The 20,728-nt window shown below is 41.1% G+C and overlaps 1 protein-coding gene across 1 annotated transcript in view; it reads right to left on the reverse strand.

Annotated features, from left to right (window-relative positions):
- Positions 1-6,162: 6,162 nt before the first annotated feature.
- The window catches only part of TET2 (tet methylcytosine dioxygenase 2), a 94,824-nt gene continuing 80,258 nt past the window's right edge, over positions 6,163-20,728 (reverse strand). The window contains exons 7-10 of the mRNA XM_045019778.1: positions 18,707-18,796; positions 17,205-17,342; positions 15,024-15,384; positions 6,163-10,869 (exon numbers count right to left, since the gene is read on the reverse strand). Of these exons, the coding sequence (XP_044875713.1) occupies positions 9,467-10,869; positions 15,024-15,384; positions 17,205-17,342; positions 18,707-18,796 (1,992 nt within the window). The 3' untranslated portion in view covers positions 6,163-9,466. The remainder of the gene's footprint in view (positions 10,870-15,023; positions 15,385-17,204; positions 17,343-18,706; positions 18,797-20,728) is intronic.

A 20,728-nucleotide genomic window follows, 5' to 3' on the forward strand; every position in this document is an offset into this window, starting at 1 on the left:
GGTTTTGTGGCCTGCGATGTTCAGGAGGTCAGACTAGAAGATCATGGTGGTACCTGTTGATCTTAAAGTCTATGAGTCTATAATCTGTTTGAATTCAATGCTAATTAAATTGAAATGTGTCATGTTTTTGGAAGAGAGCTTCATGAAGGGATTTATGAACTCTTCTGGATCATTATGTTCTTATCATGATGTGTAAACAAGGGCTGATATGTTTATTTTATTTATAAATATATTATTGTTTTATTTATAGTTATTAAAGGTAAAAAGCAATAATAATATCAGAAATGTCACATCTTTTTTTCTGTAATACTCTTTGGAGAGCTCAATATATGTGAACTGAATTATCTCTCCTTAACTGAAGGGTAACATAAGATGATGGTGGTGGATCTTTAATAAAGACATCTCTTTGTCCATGTTTCATAACAACTGGGGAATTTTCTTTGTTTGGGGGTTGGGTTTTTTTTTTTTTTTGAAAGGAGGGGAAAAAAATTGAAAAACTCACCAACAGCAAACCTTCTCAGCCCTCTTTTATACAATCCCAACTTTATTTTCCCTATGCAGGTCACTATTAGGCAGAACATAAAATTTAATTAATTCTGTTGAACCATCACAAGCAGTTAATTAGTTTCACAATATTTATCTTAACAAAACAAAGTTAGAGAAAAAAATCACAGACCAAAAGTGAAGACTTGCTTAAATACATGAGCTCAGTTGAAAAACAAAATATCTGGTGGTGAGTGATGGAGAAAACGGTCAGTTGGCTCTTGGAAAAATAAAATTCTCAGGCCACTTTTTCTGAGACAAAGTTGTCAACTACTGTTGTACTCAAAGAACAAAATGATTAATTGCTGCATAAGGAAAAGTAATTGGGTGTAAAAGAAAATTCAGGTGCATATTTTTTAGGCAAAGTTCTTAGCCATGTCAGTTAAATAACAGAGTATTAATTCACTTGAAAACTGAAATTTATTGTTTTTAACCTCTGCACTGTTTGAATTGAAGTAAACTTCAGCAAGACATACATAGCAAAAGCACAGAAGAAACTAAGGTCCCCAAGTTCTGCAAACACTTAAATACGTCTCCTCATCTGAATGATCCCACTGAGTTCAAGATGTGAATAAAAGGTGGTGTGTGTATCTTTATTTTATATAGAGAGGCCTAAGACACAAATGACACATTTGAATCCAGAGTTTAATTTCCGCCCTTTGTGGTGCATGTAGATAAAAGGTTTTGTTTTTTAAATATTTACTAATGTGTCTCTTAAATTAATGGTGGGTAATGCAGACTGAGATGAAGGCAGGGCTGGCTCCAGGCACCAGCATTCCAAGCTGGTGCTTGGGGTGGCAATCTGCAAGGCGCGGCAGTCCCTGTTGTTTTGCCCCCAAGTAGTGCGCCGAATTGCCGCGGCGGACGGCGGGGGCAGTCCATGTGCCTTTAGGGCGGCACGCGCGTTTCCGCGGCGGCGGCAATTCGGCGGCAGCTTCTATGTTTAGCTGTCCGCGGTGGCTTCAGCTAAACATAGAAGCTGCCGCTCAGGGCCGGCTTTAGGCCAATTCAACCAATTCCCCTGAATCGGGCCCTGCCCCTAAGACAGCCCCGTGCCCAAGCCCCGGTACGACGTACTGGCAAGAGCTGGTGTGCCACACCGGGGTGGCCTGGCTTCCTCAGGGGGCAATTTAAAGGGCCTGGGGCTCCCAGCAGGAGCTGGAGCCCCAGGCCCTTTAAATTGCCACCAAAGCCCCACTGCTGGAGCCCTGGTTTAGCAGCAGCAGGGCGCTGGGGGCTATTTAAAAAGTCCAGGGCTCCCATTGCTTCTACTGTTCCGGTCCTTTAAATAGCCCCCAGAGCCCCGCCGCTTCCCCAGGGCTCCCTCAGCTATTTAAAGGGCCGGGCAGTAGAAGTAGGGGAGCCCTGGGCCCTTTAAATAGCCCTCAGAGCCCTGGGGTAGTGGGAGGGGGGCTCCGGGGGCTATTTAAAGGGCCGGGGCGGCAGAGGCAGCTGGAGCCTCGGCCCTTTAAATAGCTGCTGAAGCCGCACCGCTTCCCCAGTGCTCCCTCGGCTATTTAAAGGGCCGGGCGGTAGAAGCAGGGGAGACCCGGGCCCTTTAAATAGCCCCCAGAGCCCTGGAGTGGTGGGGGGCTCCAGCTGCCTCTGCCACCCCAGTCCTTTAAATAGCCCCCAGAGCCCCGCCACTTCCCCAGGGCTCCCTCGGCTATTTAAAGGGCTGGGGCGGTAAAAGCAGGTAAAAGCTGCTGCTGCTACCCTGATGGAGGGAGGAGGAGGGCACACTCACCATACAGGGTGGGCTGTACCCCCTGTACCCCCTGCCTGCAGCCAGCCCCTGCTGCACCCCCTGCCTGCACCAGCCCCGCACCCCCTGCCCTGCCTGCACCAGTTCCTGTCTGCAGCCAGTCCTGCACCCCTTGCCCTGCCTGCACCAGCCCCTACCTCCAGTCAGCCCCTGCCCTGCCTCCAGCCAGCCCCATGTTCACTGGTGCCTGCAGTTCCCAGGGCAGTAACCCTACACACCTGCTTCAATGAGGGGGCAGGGAGCAGCTGGGACCCCACATGTGCACACCCTAGGGTGACCAGACAGCAAGTGTGAAAAATCGGGACGGGGGTGGGGGGTAATAGGATCCTATATAAGAAAAAGACCCAAAAATCGGGACTGTCCCTATAAAATCGGGACATCTGGTCACCCTAGCACACCCCCAGGGAGTGGTGGGGACCCACACGTGAAACGGAGCTTATTTCTAGTTCAGGCCCATCTTTGTAAAAAAGAACTTTAGGTCAGGTTAATAACATATGTATTTTCCTGGACATGTCAGGCTTTTTGGTTCTTAAATCGCCATGCGGGAAGAAAATACGGACATATGGTAATCCTATTGGTACAAAAAATACATACTGTGGCACATCCCTTAAATCAGAACTTTTTATAGGGAACCGGTTGCTAAGAAATGAAAGGCTTTTTTTAACATTTTTTTTTAAGTCATCCCTGCTGGGACCCCGCCGAAAATGTTCAAATTGGGCCCTGCACTTCCTAAAGCCAGCCCTGCTGCCGCTCAATTGCCGCTGCTGTGGAAACGCGCCTGCCACCCTAAGGGCACACGGACTGCCCCTGCCGCCTGCGGCAGCAATTCAGCGCGCTGCGGGGGCGGCGAAAACTGTAGAGCTGGCCCTGGATGAAGGCTTCCACTTTTAATAGGTCATAACTTTCTTTGTGACTGATATTTCCAAGCTGGATTTAATCTCAGACGTTTGAGCAAAATCACTGTAATTGCTTTTGAATTCTACTTGTATACATTAAAAAAAACAAAACAACACCCCATGATCCACTCCTCAGTTTTGCATATGTGTAACTCAAATATGTCAGAAGAAATCTTGTTCTAAGCTGTCTTGTTTTGTAGACATTACAAAAATCTATAGCATTAGTCAGTTTTATAGGAAATTGGCTTAGTAGCTTCATGAGCATTTGAAGTTCATCCAGGCACCCTAATATTTATGTTTTCTGCTTGATCTAAATCTAGAGCAGTTCAGAACATTTTAGGTGCAAAGAAGTGTTTTAGCTTTGGATTAGTATACAGTGTGGCACCCTAAATCATTTCAACAATGTTGCTCTACATGAATTTGAGGAAAAAGCAATTCTACTTGGAGTAAAGGCCTGAAATACCACACCACCTTTCTTATTTTACACACACAAAAAGCCTCTTCAAGTAGAATTCAATGGGCCAAAGCTTGTGTTTGTGTTTTGCTGAGTCAGGGCCTCATATAAGGAGATAGGTGGCTTTTCAAACTAGCTTGAATCCAGCATGCATGGGTAACAACAGCCGTGAAAATGCTGTGGGTTTGGGAAGTGTCCAGATACTAGCTCCCCAAAGACAATAACCAGGCAGGCTAATCGCCACCTGGGCGGGTGTCGAGCAACCATTAACAGCCATTGTCCAGCAAGAGAGCTACAATGCAATGACTCAGTTTCACAAGGCCACACCAGGGGAATTGCTCAACCTTGCCTGGTGACTCAGCAATACCCACCAGACGTGCCTGGACTTGTGTTCTCCAAGCATGTGGACTAAAGGTATAAAACAGAACACAGGGGTCCCATGCTTGGCCTTTTGTCCTTCCCCGACCTCTGCTGTAAGCAACTAGTACACTCAGAAGACTGATGATATCAACAGAGGAGACTGGCCCAGGTTTAAGGGAGAAACCTGTATATTAAGGACTGTAAGAGCCAGTGGGGTGAGAGCATTACTTGAGCTAAAAAGTGTCTAGTGCAGGAGTTCTCAAACTTCACTGCACTGTGCTTCCCTCTCCCCTTTCTGGCAATAAAAATTACTACCCACCTTAGCCCCACTGCCCTGGGTGTGGTAGGAGGGGGGCAAAGTTGAAGCCCAAGGAAGGGCTTCAGCCCCAGGCAGGGGGCCTGTAACCTGAGTCCCAATGCACAGGGCTGAAACCCTCAGGTTTTTGGCTTCAGCCTCAGGCGGTGGGATTCGGGCTTTGGCTTCAGCTCTGGGCCCCAGCAAGTCTAATAAGCCAGCCTTGGTGACCCCCATTAAAATGGGGTCACAACCCACAGTTTGAGAACTGTTTGTTGGTCTAGTGTGATAAGGGTTAAGGTTTAGATTGTGTGCTTATATATATGTAGGTTTTTGGTAACCACTCTGCATTTTTGTCTACCACTTATAAGCTATCTTTTGTAATTAATCAACTTTTTTTTACTGTTTATCTTTACCAATGAGTTTGCCCAAAGTGTGTGGTAAAGCTGCGCAGGTTAACAAAGGCTGGTGTATATCCACTTTCCATTGATGAAGTGGTGAACCAATTAATAAACTTGCATTGCTCAAGAAAGGGTCTTGAGCAGAGCAAAATGGTCTATTCCTGAGGTACAAGGCTGGGAACTGGGGGGATTTGGCTGGTGCCTTTGTCTATGTGATTCATGTGTGGTTTTGAGAGCATTCGTGCAATCTAGATGGTTGTGGGGCTCCACATGTGGTTGTGCTGAGTGATAACAGCACCTGGAGGGGTTTCCTGCTTGTCACCAGCAAAAGCATTGTGAGAGACAGCCCAGGCTGGAGCGTTAAGGGGGCACAGCAGTCCCGCAGTCCCAGACTGCACTCCAGGGATCCCATCACAGGGGTGTATTATAGAGCTCTGTAAAATCATGAATGGTGTGGAGAAAGTGCATAAGTATTATTCCCCCCTTCATAATTAAAGGACCAGGGGTCTCCTAGTGAAATTAATAGGCATCAGGTTTAAAACAAACATAAAGAAGTACTTTTTCACACAATGCACAATCTGTGGAACTCATTGCCAGGGGATGCCAGAGGTATAAGTGGCTTCTAAAAAGAATTAGATAGCTGTTGATGGACCTATCCTCAATGAACGTATTAGTCAATATTGTCAGGGATGCAACTCCATGTCCTGGGTGTATCTTAAATCTCTGACTGCCAGAAGGTGGGACTGGATAATGGGATGGATCACTCGATAAACTGTCCTGTTCATTCCTTCTGAAGTATCTGGTGCTGGCCACTCGACTAGATGGACCATTGATCGGACTCAGTATGGCCATAATTATGTTCTTATACCAATAAAGTCAGTGGGATTATTCCCTCGTTTAAATTTTCTTAGCCAGCTCCTAAACAGTGTCAGTGAAGCCAGTATAATGGAAGCCAATGGAACTATGCTGATTTGCACTAGTTGCTGTTCTGGCCCACTGTGTTCGTCAAGCCTCTAAACGACTGAAGTCATGCAGCTTATAGAACATTCAAACAGTTAGACCATTAGATTTTTCCCCATGTTCAGCCTAAACTTTCTTGTACTCAACTGTATCAGGAGTAATTAGTTAGACCATCCTTCTTAACCCACCCTAAATAATCTTCTTTCTTTTGTGGCTTCAAACTTTAAGTATTTGTTGATAGTTATGTTTTCCCCTTAGCTGTGTTTAGCAAAGCAATACCTATTTAACTCTAGTTTCTCTAAATTTCTGCAGCCCTTTAATCATTTTTCTTTGGCTTCTTCAAATCCTTTTCAGTTTACTGACCTCTTCCCTTGACCTGAGCAATCCAGAACTGTATACATTCTCTTGTTAGCTGTATGTGCTTGGGAAAAATTACTCATCATGAAAGACAAGTTTCTGGAAGACAGACTTTGAGTGCATTAAATAAATATAAATTTTATTAAAAACACCCACATCTCAGCGTTATCAGGAATGATATAATAATAAACAGCTTTCAAATAACCTGCATTCATTACATTACAATACTTACAGTATTTATAACCATCCTCAGATTTTTATAGACTTACCAAACATTTCATAAAAAATGAGTGAAACTAAAGTTAAAAAAAAAAAAAGGTAGAACATAAGCATGGAAAACACACACAGAAGTTCATTACCTTAGTGTCAAACTGCTAACGTTTCCTACACAAGTTAACCACTAGCTTTAGAAGTGAACTTTACACCACTGTGCGTCAATCAAGATGAAAAATTCATTCAAGTAAAGTTGACACCACTCAGAAGCATCTTCAAGTATGGCTATAGTCAACCTGATAATCCTATACAAGCAATTTTATGTCTGCTTTTTCATTCATTCTGAGGCAGGGTTCTGTACACCTAAATTACAGTTCAGGTATTTACAATACATAATTGAATCCCCAACTAAGCTTCCTGCTATTGTTTGCCAGCAGTTTGGCAAATGACAGTGAATGGCATATTAACCAAACATCAACTATGGATGGCATGATGGATATGATTCAAATAAAAAAAATCAAGAGATTAAATTTTACAATGATTTAATTAACCTAATACATAAGGAAATTATAGTTAAGGTTTAAAAAACTTGAAACTCCTGTTTCAATGAAAACAAACATTTTAAAACTTTTTTTTTATTTATAGTGGTAAAGCCACATACTAAGAATTTCAAAAATTGCCAGAATATAAATATTTGACCAATAAAACCAAAAGGCCTCCTTTTATTGAATAGAATTAGGTTGTAATTCTGCTAGATAACGTCTTTAGATCATTCTTACAGTATATTGCACAACAAATAGCTAAGTGATGGAGGTTTTCTTGTTTAGGGAAGCCCTCATACAGACTGTACCTTTTTTAAAAAAAATTATTTTATTCATTACAGTATCCCAGAAGCTTGTTTAGAGAGCGATTTGAAACACTCTAGCAAACGGTCACTTGCCAAACCTCTGCCTTACAATTTTCCCTTTAATTAGCTCAGTGCATTCTACTTTCTTTCTTTGTTTGAAATAGGCAAAACAAGTTTAAAACTTTTAAACACTTTCATTACAATAAAAAGAGCTAACAAATTTACAAAATTAGTTTGTTACATCAATACATATACAAGTAAAAGTAGAAGAGGGATTCAAAAGAGAAGAGTTAAATCCCTGAAAAAAATAAAATAAAACCCACAAGAATAATATATTTATTAACCTACAACAGCTTTACATACACACAGGTGACATGTTGGCATAAGGAGAACATGAGCTGAAATATCCCTGAATTTTTAGGAAAAAAAAAAAAGGTTGAAGTTCAAGTTATACTTGCTAAAATATCAAGTACTGAGAAAAAAGGTATTTTTTTCAAAGGCTATGGGGGGCTGGGGAGGTGGTATACAATATTATAAACTTTCACTCTCAGTTCAATATCCTATTGCCAAACTAGTGTTGAGGTATATGACAAGTAGGAACATCACTCAAATCTTTTAATGTATTTTTAGCTCACATTATGATATATTTGTAGCAGGCTGAGTAGCACCATGATGTGAATTCAGCTTCAAACCCAAATATATATATGTTTGTGTGTGTGTGTGTGTATATATATATATGTATATATAATTTTTACAGTACTAAAATACTAAAGCATTGCATTAAAAAAGGTTTTGTTTACAATTTAATTTACTATACAACTTTTGCTTTTTTTTTTTAATAGAAATTAATGATTTAAAACCACCATAGCAAGCCAGCTGCCTTTTCCCCTCCATTTAATCAATGGAATCACACAGAACTAACCCTTCTTCATTAATTTTATGTAGGCATCAGTCTGCTCAATCTTCCTGGAAAAGAGGACACTTACATTGAGAAATGACATACACCACAATTTACATAATTATCAACACAAAAACAATCTGCCATTCAGTTATCTGAAGAACATACAGATCTTTTAGAAATAGCAGAAACCTAAGCTAACTAGTTGTAGAATCTGTCACATGCTGCTAATTATTACCTGTGGTTAATATAAAATTCTCTCCTTAAAACTGTACTCATTTGAGCAATAAACTTGTCATAATAATTGTAAAAAACTGTTACAGTATAGCTGTGAGAGATGAGCACCAGTAAAATGTGTGTTGTGTACTAAAGCATTCCCTTGTATCCAGTAAACCCCATTTCTACTGTAACTGACTTATTAAAAATGGATATGTAGCCCACCAGCAGATGTATGGCTAAAGCCAAAAGTATTTAAAAGCTTTAAAAAAAATTCTTTGCATTTTAAAATCAAAGTAAACGTTCTTTCTTTCTTTTAATGTCTTAGTACCTTAGCACTGTTCAAGTTGCCAAGCTTAGGTAGACAAAGTGCTTCTGAAACACTATTTAAAAAAAATATCTCTATATATATTATTGTCCCTTAACCAGGACTTGACTGGATGAGCAAAATCCAGAGGTCTTTAATTTCCATATGTTAAAAAGTAAGCGTGTTTTAGTAACAGGCAAATTTGATACAAACATGAATGAAAAGGTCCCCCCTGTTGTTCAAGGATATTTGAATACACCATTAACATTTTAATCTATTATAAAGGCATTAACTGTTCAACGGTTATAATAAAGACACCATTTTCTTAGATAGCACCATGTTTTAGAATATCCAAACAAATTCAGTGTTTTGCTGTCTATTCATTATGTTCTATATGTATCTATTTTGTTAAATAAAATCAAGAGACTATTAAGATTACAGTAAAAACTGCATGTTAAAAAGCCATAATTCCAGTATTTCAGTACATCATAGATTCAGCACCAGATGGTATTTTAAGATTCCTGCTGTTGTAATACTACAGTATTTTAATTTTTTGCTCCTGTTCCATGACTATGCAAAGTCGATATTATTAAAAGTGGTCACAGATGTGCAAAACTGTAAGGAAAAAAGTTAAATTTGCAGATTCTCTCCTCCAATAATGGAGCCAGTGTTTTTAAATGCAAATTGTGAAACACTTTTTTTGTTTTTTTTTGTTTTTTTGCATAGGATGCTTTGGTCTTGTTTCCACATGCCATCTGTGACCACTTACAAGTCAGTGGAAAATAAGTGTGGTGGTAAGATTACCTCTTTTAGCTGGTGTGCTGAGGTTTTTCCACTGACAAGTTTAATGAAAATACTGTTTCTTTCCCTGCCCATCCCTCCCTGCAACCTAAATGAGAACTATTCGATTGACAACTTGTTTTTTAAAATGAGGTAACCAACAAAGGTGTGAAGTTATATATATCTGTTGTAAGGCCCTGTAACCCGTGTAAAGGCATATGGAGATGTAGTTACTGTGGAGTTTGTGGTGACTGACATAGTCCTTTGTGCAAGAGACTTGACGAAGCGCACGTATGTTGGTTCTGAGGGTTCGTGTGATTCAGTAGGCTCCCGCTTTGATTTTTTGCCATAAGATTTTTGAGGCACGTAATCGGGACCATACTTTTCACACTCCTCTTCTTTTTCTCTTGCCTTCTCAGCCATCTTTGCCTCCCACAGAGCCAGACCATGTTTTGGCTCATTCATACTCTTATGTTGATAGAAGACAAGTGATATCCTGGTGGGATGATTCCTGTTGGGATTTTTCAAGGGGGTCGTTGCATGGAGCTCCCGTTTTGCACATTCAATGAGAATTGACCCATGAGATGGGGCAACTGCCACTCCTCCAATATCTGCATCCAGAAAGCTGTGCTCGCTATCTGACCAGACATCATCAGGATCCTCTGCTTTTTCTGGATTCAGACTATCAGTTTTATTTAAACCATGTTGGGGAGTAGTCCTATCGTGGTTAAGACCTGGAAGCATATTAGACAACCCATTAGCTGTGTGTGAAGTCATTTCACTATCCTTATTTTGGAGATGTAGTGAATGAGGAGGACCACTGAATATACTTGAAGCTGAGTGGTAATCATGTGCTAGATGTGAAGGTGGATGTAGGGGATGTTCACCATTTTTATTCATGGAAGTATAGTCCACACTTGGATTACTAAAATTAGATTTTAATCTTGAGGCAACATCCATAAAGTGGCTGTCAGCCTCAAGGGTGGAGTAAGGGGAAAAAGACCCTGCATGGTGTACATTTGGTCTATTGGTGCAATTATTAAAAGAGTCTACCTGCATATTTTGGTTTCCATAATTCAAGTACTTGGAACCAAAACTCTGGTTATTCCCAAGTCTATGCTGGTATAGTGTATGAATGGGTGGCAGACTTAGTTTAGGTAAAGGGTCTTGGCTCTGATACCTATATAAGTCCAAGTGTTGAGGTTGTGAAGGATAGGAACCCAAGTAAGAGGGGCAGTTGTCCATAGGCATGTTTCCATTGCATTGGTAAGGTGGATATTGGTTATTTTGACTTAGTGATCCTGAATAAGGGTTCATAGGACTGGAAGAATTCAAATAAGACCCTGAAGGTTGTGATGAGGTTCTATAAAGGTTTATGGGGTTGGACCCTCCATAGAGATCTGAAGTGTATGAAGAGCTTGGATGAGCATTGGCTGGATTAGGCAGCCTCATGTAAAGGTTGGCAGGACCTGAACCAGAGTAAGAGCTGACAGGGTTTGACTGAGGGCTGGTAGCGAGAGTACGCTGTTGATGTTGCTGCTGTTGTAGCATGGCTGGTCCTGAAAGACGTAAAAGATCTGCAGATGGGAAAACAAAAAAAATATTTTACATTGTCTCTAGATGAAAACACCAAAGCAATTTCCATTAAATTTCCCACATAGATTAACAGAAGGATCCCTTTCTAGAAACACAAATACAATTCCTCTTACAGTTGACTAAACACTTCTACTTTTCCAAGTTTCTGGCAAGATGATATGTGAAAACTTGGAACAAAAGTCATAGTGTGACCTGTCCTAGAGAAGAGTCATATGAAATATAAGGGCTAAATTTTCAAAATTTGTCTACATCTTTCTGAAAGTGTGGCCAGCACATCCTTCAGCCTGTCCCGCCTCCCGACGCTGCCATTGGCCTGGAGCGGCGAACCACAGCCAGTGGGATCCGCGATCGGCCAAACCTGCGGACACGGCAGGTAAACAAGCTGGCCCGGCCCGCCAGGGTGCTTACGCTTTTGGGCCGCGTGTCAAAGGTTGCCGATCCCTGCACTAGCCTGATGCAAACACAGACCCAGGTCTGAACCACGTCCTCCACAAGCTGCAGGCTTAACTGAAAACAGCTTAAGGAGTGCTCCTCTCTCCAGCACCCAGATACCCAGCTCCCAGTGGGGACCAAACCCCAAATAAACCCGTTTTACTCTGTATAAAGCTTATACAGGGTAAACTCATAAATTGTTCGCCCTCTATAACACTGGTAGAGAGATATGCACAGCTGTTTGCTCCTCCACGTATTAATTACTTGCTCTGGGTTTATTAATAAGTTAAAAGTAGGATTTAAGTGGTTCCGAGTAATAACAGACAGAACAAAGTAAATTACCAAGCAAAAAATAACAAAAACACGCAAGTCTAAGCCTAATACAGTAAGAAACTGATTACAGATGAAACCTCACCCTCCACCCCCCACACCCTGAGATGTTCCAATAAGCTTCTTTCACAGACTAGACTCCTTTCTAGTCTGGGCTCAATCCTTTCCCCTGGTACAGTCCATGTTTCAGCTCAGGTGGTAGTTAAGGGATTTCTCATGACTGCAGCCCCCTTTGTTCTGTTCCACCCCCTTATATACCTTTGGCACAAGGCAGGAATCTCTTGTCTCTTTGGGTCCCAACCCCACCTTCTAAATGGAAAATCACCAGGTTTAAGATGAATTCCAGTACCAGGTGACATGGTCACATGTCCGGTGAGATCCCAAGCCTTCATTACTTCTTGCAAGTAAACAGAGCCATCTACAGTCAATTGTCCTAGTTGATGTGAGCCATCAAGATTCTAAACCACCATTAATGGCCCACACTTTGCATAATTACAATAGGACCTCAGAGTTATACTTAATATTCCTAGTTTCAGATACAAGAACGATACATTTATACAAACTGGATGATCACACTCAGTAGATTATAAGCTTTGTAATAATACCTTACAAGAGACCTTTTGCATGAAGCATATTCCAGTTACATTCTATTCACACTCATTAGCATATTTTCATAAAATCATTTGGAGTGCAACATCACAATCATGTCTACTGCTTTCCTCCATCCACTAGGCCAGTTGCCTTGTCAAAGAAGGAAATTAGGTTGGTATGATATGATTTGTTCTTGACAAATCCATGTTGTCTATTACTTACCACCTTATTATCCTCTAGGTGCTTACAAACTGATTGTTTGATAATTTGTTCTAGTATCTTTCCTGATATCAGTCACACTGACTGGTCAATAATCCCTCTCTGTTATCCCTTTTAAAGATAGACAGGGGTGGCTCTAGGTATTTTGCCGCCCCAAGCACGGCAGGCAGGCTGCCTTTGGCAGCTTGCCTGCGGGAGGTCCCCGGTCCTGCGGATTCAGCGGCACGCCTGCGGGAGGTCCGCGGGACCAGCAGACCCTCCGCACGCATGCTGCCGAAGGCAACCTGCCTGCCGCCCTCATGGCGACCGGCAGAGCGCCCCCTGTGGCTTGCCGCCCCAAGCACTCGCTTGGCGTGCTGGTGCCTGGAGCTGCCCCTGAAGATAAATGCTATGTTTGCCCTTCTCCAGTCCTCTTGGACCGCATCCATCCTCCATAGGTTCTCAACGATAACTGTTAATGGTTCAGAAATTGCTTCAGCTAGCTCCTTAAGTACCGTAGGATGAATTTCATCAGGCCAGGCTGCCTTGAATACATCTAACTTACCTAAATATTCTTTAACCTGTTCTTTCCCTATTCTGGCTTGCATTTCTTTCCCCTTATTAATATTGTAAGTCAAGTCTCTGGTCACAATTTACTTCTTTAGTGAAGATGGAAGCAAAATAGGCATTAAACATCTCAGCCTTCTTGATGTCTTCCATTATTAGCACTCCTTTCCCTAATTAGAAGACCTACACTTTCCTTTGTCTCTCTCATACTGCTAATATATTTATAGATCCTCTTCCTATTGCCTTTCATGTCCCTGGCTATATGTTATTCATTTTGTGCCTTAGCCTTTCTGATTTTGGAGGTACAGGCTTGTGTTATTTTTTTGTACTCCTTCTTAGTAATTCATCTATGTTTCCATTGTTTTGTAGGATTCCTTTTTTATTTTCAGATAATTAAAAAGCTCCTAATAGACATGCTGGTCTTTTACTCCTTTGCATCAGAATAGTTTGCTGTTGCACTTCTAATATTGTCTCTCAGAGTTTTATTAAACTGCCAGGTTCTCCTGAACTACTTTTTCGTTTAGATTTTCTTTCTATAGGCTCTTCTTTTCCAGTTCTCTGAGTTTGTTAAATTCAGCTTTTTTGATGTCCATTGTCCTTTTGCTGCTCTTAGTTTCGTTGGAATCATAATGATAAGAGCTATCATTTCATTTTCACCCAAATTGCCTTCAACCTTCAGATTCACAACCAATTCCTCACTGTTAGTCAGAACAAAGTCTAAAATGGCTGTGCCCTTGGTTAGTTCCTCCAACTTCTGAAACCAAAAGTTATCCCAATACATTTCATTTTCTGTTTTGCTGTGTTACTTTAACTACTCAGACTTCTGTTGTTTAAGTCCCCCATTACTACCAGGCCTTGTGTTTTGGAGAGTTCCTTTATTTGTTCTAGGAATGCCTCCTCCTCTTGACTTGGTGGCCCATAGTTAGGCTTGGTAGGATTTAATATAAATCAATCTATGATGTAAACATTGATTTCACTTGACACATTGAAATGGATGGAAAAAAAGTATTGATCCGCATTGGTGGGAATGCAGTCTCCCCTGCTTGTGCCTGCAGGGATTGGGCGTCACCAGCCCTGTAGCAGTGCAGTGAGCCATCTGCAGCTCCGCTGTCATGGACTCGCTCACTCACTCACCCACCATCCAGGAGTGTTCGAGCCATCCTCGGGCAGGAAATTTTCATCAGTACACTGTGCCTGTGGGCTTGTCCACCTCATTGCAGTCCTGGCTGGGGGTCTCTGCTCTGCCAGGCCAGGACTGCAGCCTCCTCCATGTCTTGCTCCCCAGTGTATTGGGCCCCTTGGTCATGTAGAGAACCCCCTGCAGCCCCGCTGTCAGTTCTGCCCAAACCCCAGGCCCAACCCTATGTCCCCCTTAATTTCCAACAACAGTAAAAACTGTTAAAACAAAAAAAAGTAAACAGAAATTAATAGTCAAAATTTGAAAAAAATAAAAATCAAATTCTGCCAAGGCTATTTATAATAGACCCCTACGATGATATCACCCCTGTTTCCCCTTCAGGGGCGGCTCTAGACATTTCGCCGCCCCAAGCACAGCGGCATGCCGCGGGGGGTGCTCTGCCGCTCGCCGGTCCCGCAGCTTCGGTCGACCTCCCGCAGGCATGCCTGCAGAGGGTCCGCTGGTCCCGCGGCTTTGGTGGAGCTGCAGGACCAGCGGACCGCAGGCATGCCTGCGGGAGGTCCACTGGAGCCGCGGGACCAGCAGACCCTCCGCAGGCATGCCGCCGAAGGCTGCCTGCCTGCCTGCCGCCCTCCCGGCGACTGGCAGCCACCCCCGGTGGCATGCAGCCCCAAGCACGCGCTTAGCGTGCTGGGGTCTGGAGCCGCCTCTGTTCCCCTTCCCCCCCCTTTTATCTTTACCAGAGACTTTCAGTTGGTCTGCCTCTCACCCCTCTTTCAGGACCTCATGGTTTTCTCAAGGCTCTTTATAAACTGCCTTCATATGGTTAATTATGGTTATTAACAAGTGTACTGACTAACAGAAGATTCCTGCATTTACCTGCTAACTGTTTTGCATGACCTGCAGCCTCCGAGCTGGCTTGTTTGTGGCGTGCTGCTGCAGACTTATCTTTTTCAGTTTTGCTAGAGCTATTCTCCAAGGAGGAAAGCTTTTCTGCTGCCGCTTTCTTGGCTTCTAACTTCTTTTGCCTGCATGTCTTAACAGGCTCTGCCAGCATCCTTACTTTGCGCCTAAAGGAGCTGAGGACTTGGATGCTGCCATTCTTCTTTTTCTGTTCCTGGCTCTCAGTACTTCCAAACTCATCCACATCAGAGACTTTGTATAATGGGAGTACATGCAGCTGCTCATCTTCTGGCATTTGGCCAATTTCACGATTGTCTTCTCTGGTTAGTGTGCACACCTGTCCACAAAAGGTATGGTAGAAAAACGATCAAAAATCAGCATGAAAAGAACAGAAAACTCTGTGGAGTTTTGGCCTATTTTGCATTACACTGTCAGCTGAGATAACTCTATAATGGCAGGCAGTTGACCACTAACATCAGATTGCAAGGCTCATGACATAACTGACGTAATGCCAAATAGAGCATCCAATGTAGGTATCAACTGAATGCTAACTCCCGCCCTTTTTTTGGGGGGGGGGGAGAGGAATTGTTTAAACTTTAACTTCTTTTTTGCTTCTAGATTCAGCATCCAAGTGTGCAACTTCTCTCCCCAGCACTCCCCCCGTCACCTTTCCCATGTTTGGCAATATTAAGGGACACTTTATATAAAATGTATATTTTCCTCACACTCCATATTCCACCTGGAAGTAGGCAGGATAGCTATGTGTTCCCAAAAGTTAAGTGAATTCTTGGGCTAATGATTCCATGGTCAGGAAACTGAAATGCTAGGCTCCCTGGAACTCTACAGCCAGCAAGATTTTTTTTTTAGGTTGTGGCACAATAGCTAGCTACATATTAGCAATGCTGTTTACTATAAAAAAAAATCCCATGACATTACATATACTTTCAAAGACCACCCTAAAATTCCAAGGGCAGCGTAATGGTACGGCAGACTCTAGGGCCTTGTACTGGAATGCAGGCTCCTTCATTGAGTCAACCTCACATTAGATGTTTGAATGCCAGATACAGATTCAAGGAACTGCTGCAGAGACACAGCAGTAGGCACATCTTGTGAACTCCATCCAGGATATAAGAGGTGATGGGGGATCTCTCAAAGGGAATGAGAAGCTGCATGACAGAAAGATCTGCAGGAAAACCAGCCAGTCTTGGGGAGAAAAGACGGAAGTGTATATTTTGTTAATACTGTTTTGAAGAAAGTCAAGCCCCAGGAAGGGAGTAAGTTTAGACTCTGTAAAATATTTGGATGTTCTGCTCAGACAGTGGTGAGAATAGCACCTGCTTACAGGCACTGATGCAGTTACTTCAAATTACAGCAAGCTAGTCATATTTTTTTGTTGTTGCATATTTTCACTGGCAGCAAGCAGTAGATAGAAGTAAGCCATAAACTCTCCTATTCAATGAAGCCAGCTAGTCTTGTTCAGCTATATTTTTCAGTGTTGAGTTCTGGAGAGTAGCAGAGTTTTGTGGGACAAGAGCAAGGGTTTTATTTAGTACTGGCCAAAGAATAGAAATGATGTTTGAGAGGATTTTGACATTTGTTTTTATTCTGATTTGAAATTAAACCTGAAAATTTTGAATTTTCTGCAAAATAAATTTGAGGGAATTAAGTCTTTCAACCTCAAAATCTTTTGGTTATAATATAATATGAAATAAAGTTGAAATTTATTATGTAATACAAAATGTTAAAAATTCAAAGTGAAAAGTCATTTTGAGAGGAAATATCACAATATTTCACTCCCAAAATGTCAAAATATGAAGTTTTAGCATCATCGTAAATCCCCCCCCCCCCTTTTTCCCTCTGAAATGGAATTTTGGAAAAATCAAACTGATTTCACTAACTGTTTCAATTTCAAACTACATTTTCCAGTGGAAAACTGTGCCACTGACGTTTTTCATCCAAATCTATTTTAGATCTTTCTCTAAAGTCTCATTTAAATGAATAATCCTGTAGGGATTGCACATTTTAGCTCCAGCTACTGACGAATGTCTCTTCTTTTAGCAGTTAGCTTTATGTGCAAGATTAATAGAAATTTAGATAATGAATTAAATATAAGAAATCAGTGCTGAAACAAGGCAGCTTTATGCAGCACTGACTTACCAATGTACTCCCATTCTGCATATTGTGCAAGTCTCTGTGAGCATGAGCACAAAAATCCAGGCAGGCAGTGACCCCTGAGAATGGACGACCTTCTTTTAAACCAAGACGGCACTCTGGCGCTCTGTGTTCATACTCAATCTGGAAACAGAAGTCAAGTAATCACTGAAACTTATCTGGACAGCCCATTACATGGAATTACTACTGAATACCTGAGCCTCCTAATATCTTGGCAATGGCAGAGTATAGTTCTTAGAGGTGAACAATTCCAAGAAATTACTTTACGGTACTAAAAATGAGAACACAAGCTCCTCTTTCTTTTCTTGCTACTCAGTTCCATGTTGCCTTGTTCAAACTCCATGCTTCTGCCATTATTATATTTGTGTATTTAGCTGACAATACTTCTCTTTCAAGATTACTTTTCATTTTCCTGGCATTGGCTAGTTTCTTCAGATGATAAAGTACAGTATATAGTTTGAATGTCTGGCATGTTGTTAAGTTATAAGCACAGGCTCAGAAATATTGAACTACTTAGGAAGAGTGCATTTCCTTGGAAAACTGACTTCCAATGGGTTGTATGGAGAAGTCAGTGCAGAATATGACCATTAGATTGTAATTTCTTGGCACATTGACAGTCTTCCACTATATTTGATATAACAGCAAGCAACATGGTGCTCAAAAATAGATAATTGATAATCAGCACAATATTTTCTATTGTGTTTTCATTACTAATTTTCAGTGTGAAATGTTCACACTGAAACCACAAGTCACACACAATTCTTGGTTTCACATTTTATTAGAGAGTTAGAAGTTGTCAAAAACTTCACAAAGATTCATGAACCTTTCAGGTGAACATAGGCCCTATTTTGAGTAAATTTATGGGGTGGCATTAAAATGTGAGGTTTGGCTTCCACACCAGGAAGAACCTGGCTAGTTTGGTGATTATTTTTATTTTTAATTTGAGATATTTATTTCATTCAAATCTGAAAACCAAAGCAAAGCTTGAGAGATGTGAACCAGTGCAATCTGAAACAAGAGGCAGTGTTTGGATTCAAATCTGGATTAGAGTGAGATTAGGGTTCTGGTTCAAGGCCATTACAAACCCAGGGATCATGTTCAGATTCCATGGGGCTGAAGGTGCATGAGATGTTCTTGCAGAATTTCTGCGGGATCTACATTGGAAAATCCAATAATGGATTTGTCCTGGAACAAAACATGCAGAGACAGGTTTGGATTGAAGTAAATCAGGGAAATGGAACATCTGTCAATTTAGCCAGTGAATAATGCTGAATCTGGAAACCTTAAGGACCTTATTAATCACAGGAGCTAAGCATTTGCTAGTGTGTTAAATGTTATATAATGTATTGAGTGAGCAAGATTAAGTCTAACATAAGAGCAATATTGGCACAAACTGTAAACAATAACTTGCAGCAAAGAACATGCATTGGCACAGTAAAGCAAAGATCAGATTATTTTAGTGACTTTGCCAACTCTTTTTGACCTACCTGGTTGTTATATGCATCTGGTGCAAGTTTCTTGTAGGTAGGTGCCATTAGAGTTGATAGGTTTTGCAAATTGGACTCTAGCTTTTCTTCCTGTTATCAGATGAAATAATTTTAAACATATTATCACCTAACCCATATTACTATATATGCAATCTACCATCTTTAGAAGCTACTGGACACTATGATACCACAGAGATGACTGGTATAAATGCCTAATATGAATTGTAAATGCCTTGTAATTCTTGCTGAGATAACAGAACCTATAAATCTCAGTTATAGTGATCCCTTTTACTGTTTTTAAAAGCACAACGTATGTCCAGAAATGAGCTTCTATGATCCTTATGAGGAGGCATCATATAACGCTCATCTGATTTATAAGAAAAGATGTACCCTACTATGTAAAGGTTAAACCCAAGCACGATATGGCTAGTTATTACAGTTTTTTGAAAAATAAAAAAAAATCTCCTCTTTAAAAACCTTGAGAGAAAAAAAGAAAAGAAAAAATAACAGAATGCCCAATCAGCATCAATTTAATCCAACTAATTTGAGAGTTTTACATACTGAAATCATAACACTTCAACACAATGAAATTATCTCTCTATGTAGCAATTTAAAATTATTGGAATACTTCAGACTTTGAAAAAACGACAGTTTTTAAGCAATCAAGAGTTGTGGGTGTGGCTAGTGTAGAACAATTTGGGATACAAATGACCACTTACTTTTTGTTTTTAAGAGAGATACAATCTTTCAAAATGAAAGGCTCTTAAAAACATGAAGTGCTCTAATAAATTTAAGTTGCTCCACTAGTTTCTCACGACCAGAATCCTAATTTCAGATCTGTTTCTTAAATTAAAAATACAGGCCTCATTCCAAATTTTTTAAAAGTGCAGCAGATTTACACAGAGAAATGTAATCATTTGGGGAATTTGTATGTTCATGAAAGCACGTGAAAAGCTGTGAAATATCTATCAGTTTTGGTATGCACTAATTTGGTTAAAAAAGTTTGACCTGCTAGTTTCAATCTGAGTTCTGGGTTCACAGGAACCCAAAATCACAGTATGACATTATCCCTTTTTTTGGTTGCTATCAAAGCCTGGAACCATTACGTTGCTTTCCTTTCCAGCCTACAAGTTACAACTCATAAAATATCACTTTTTCTTTGAGTCTTTGTGTAGATCCCACGTTTGATACATATCACACTTTCTTTGTTGCGGTCTCATCGAGCATAGGTATTTTATAATAGAGGGAAAAAGAGTGCCAAAAGTTACAACTGTCTCAGTGATGCTAACGTTTTTAATAGAATATCAAGTGTGCTAATATAACCCACAGGCCATATGATGCCTGCTAGATATAGTACAAAGGCATAAAAATGTCACATGAACAGATGGTTTAAAAAAAAGTAAAAAAATTCCATGATAAATGTTATCAAAATTCTTGCCTTTTTCATAAAAAATTTGAGAATCCAAAAAATGTGACCAGCTCTCTAATTACCTGGTAAGTCACAGACTATATGTCTGAAATGCTAAATATTATGAATTTTGCATAAAATGCCCCCAGCTTTTAGTATGTTATGTGGCCCATCCATCAGCAGACAAGCCCCACTGTAGGGGACACATTTGCACTTGTATGTGCCAAAAAAGTAAGCCAGGCAATCAGCGAGTAGAACCCTCCACAGAAAGGCAGCCCATTAACAATTAGCAGGCCTGTTAGCTGAGGGTATCTAGAACCCACTGGAGTCAGAACTTCAAAGTCAACTTGTTCCCCAGCTACAGGCATGGCTGCAGAGCTCCATAACATGCTTTGATATGATCAGCATGCAGTTCTGGGTCCAGTACTTACAGCATCTTAGAGGCCACTCTGGAAACCTTTCCTACACTGTCGGCGAGGCAGCAGCATCCACTGAATGAGTCCTCCCAGTCCTTTCATTCTTTCACTCCCACTGTATCTCACAGCTCCCTCATACTGTCTCCATGCAATTTAGTCCAGCTCGGAGCTGCAAAAAGTTATATGCCTCAACCTAGT

The sequence above is a fragment of the Mauremys mutica genome, chromosome 5, assembly GCF_020497125.1.
Source record: "Mauremys mutica isolate MM-2020 ecotype Southern chromosome 5, ASM2049712v1, whole genome shotgun sequence".
Lineage (NCBI taxonomy): Eukaryota > Metazoa > Chordata > Testudines > Geoemydidae > Mauremys > Mauremys mutica.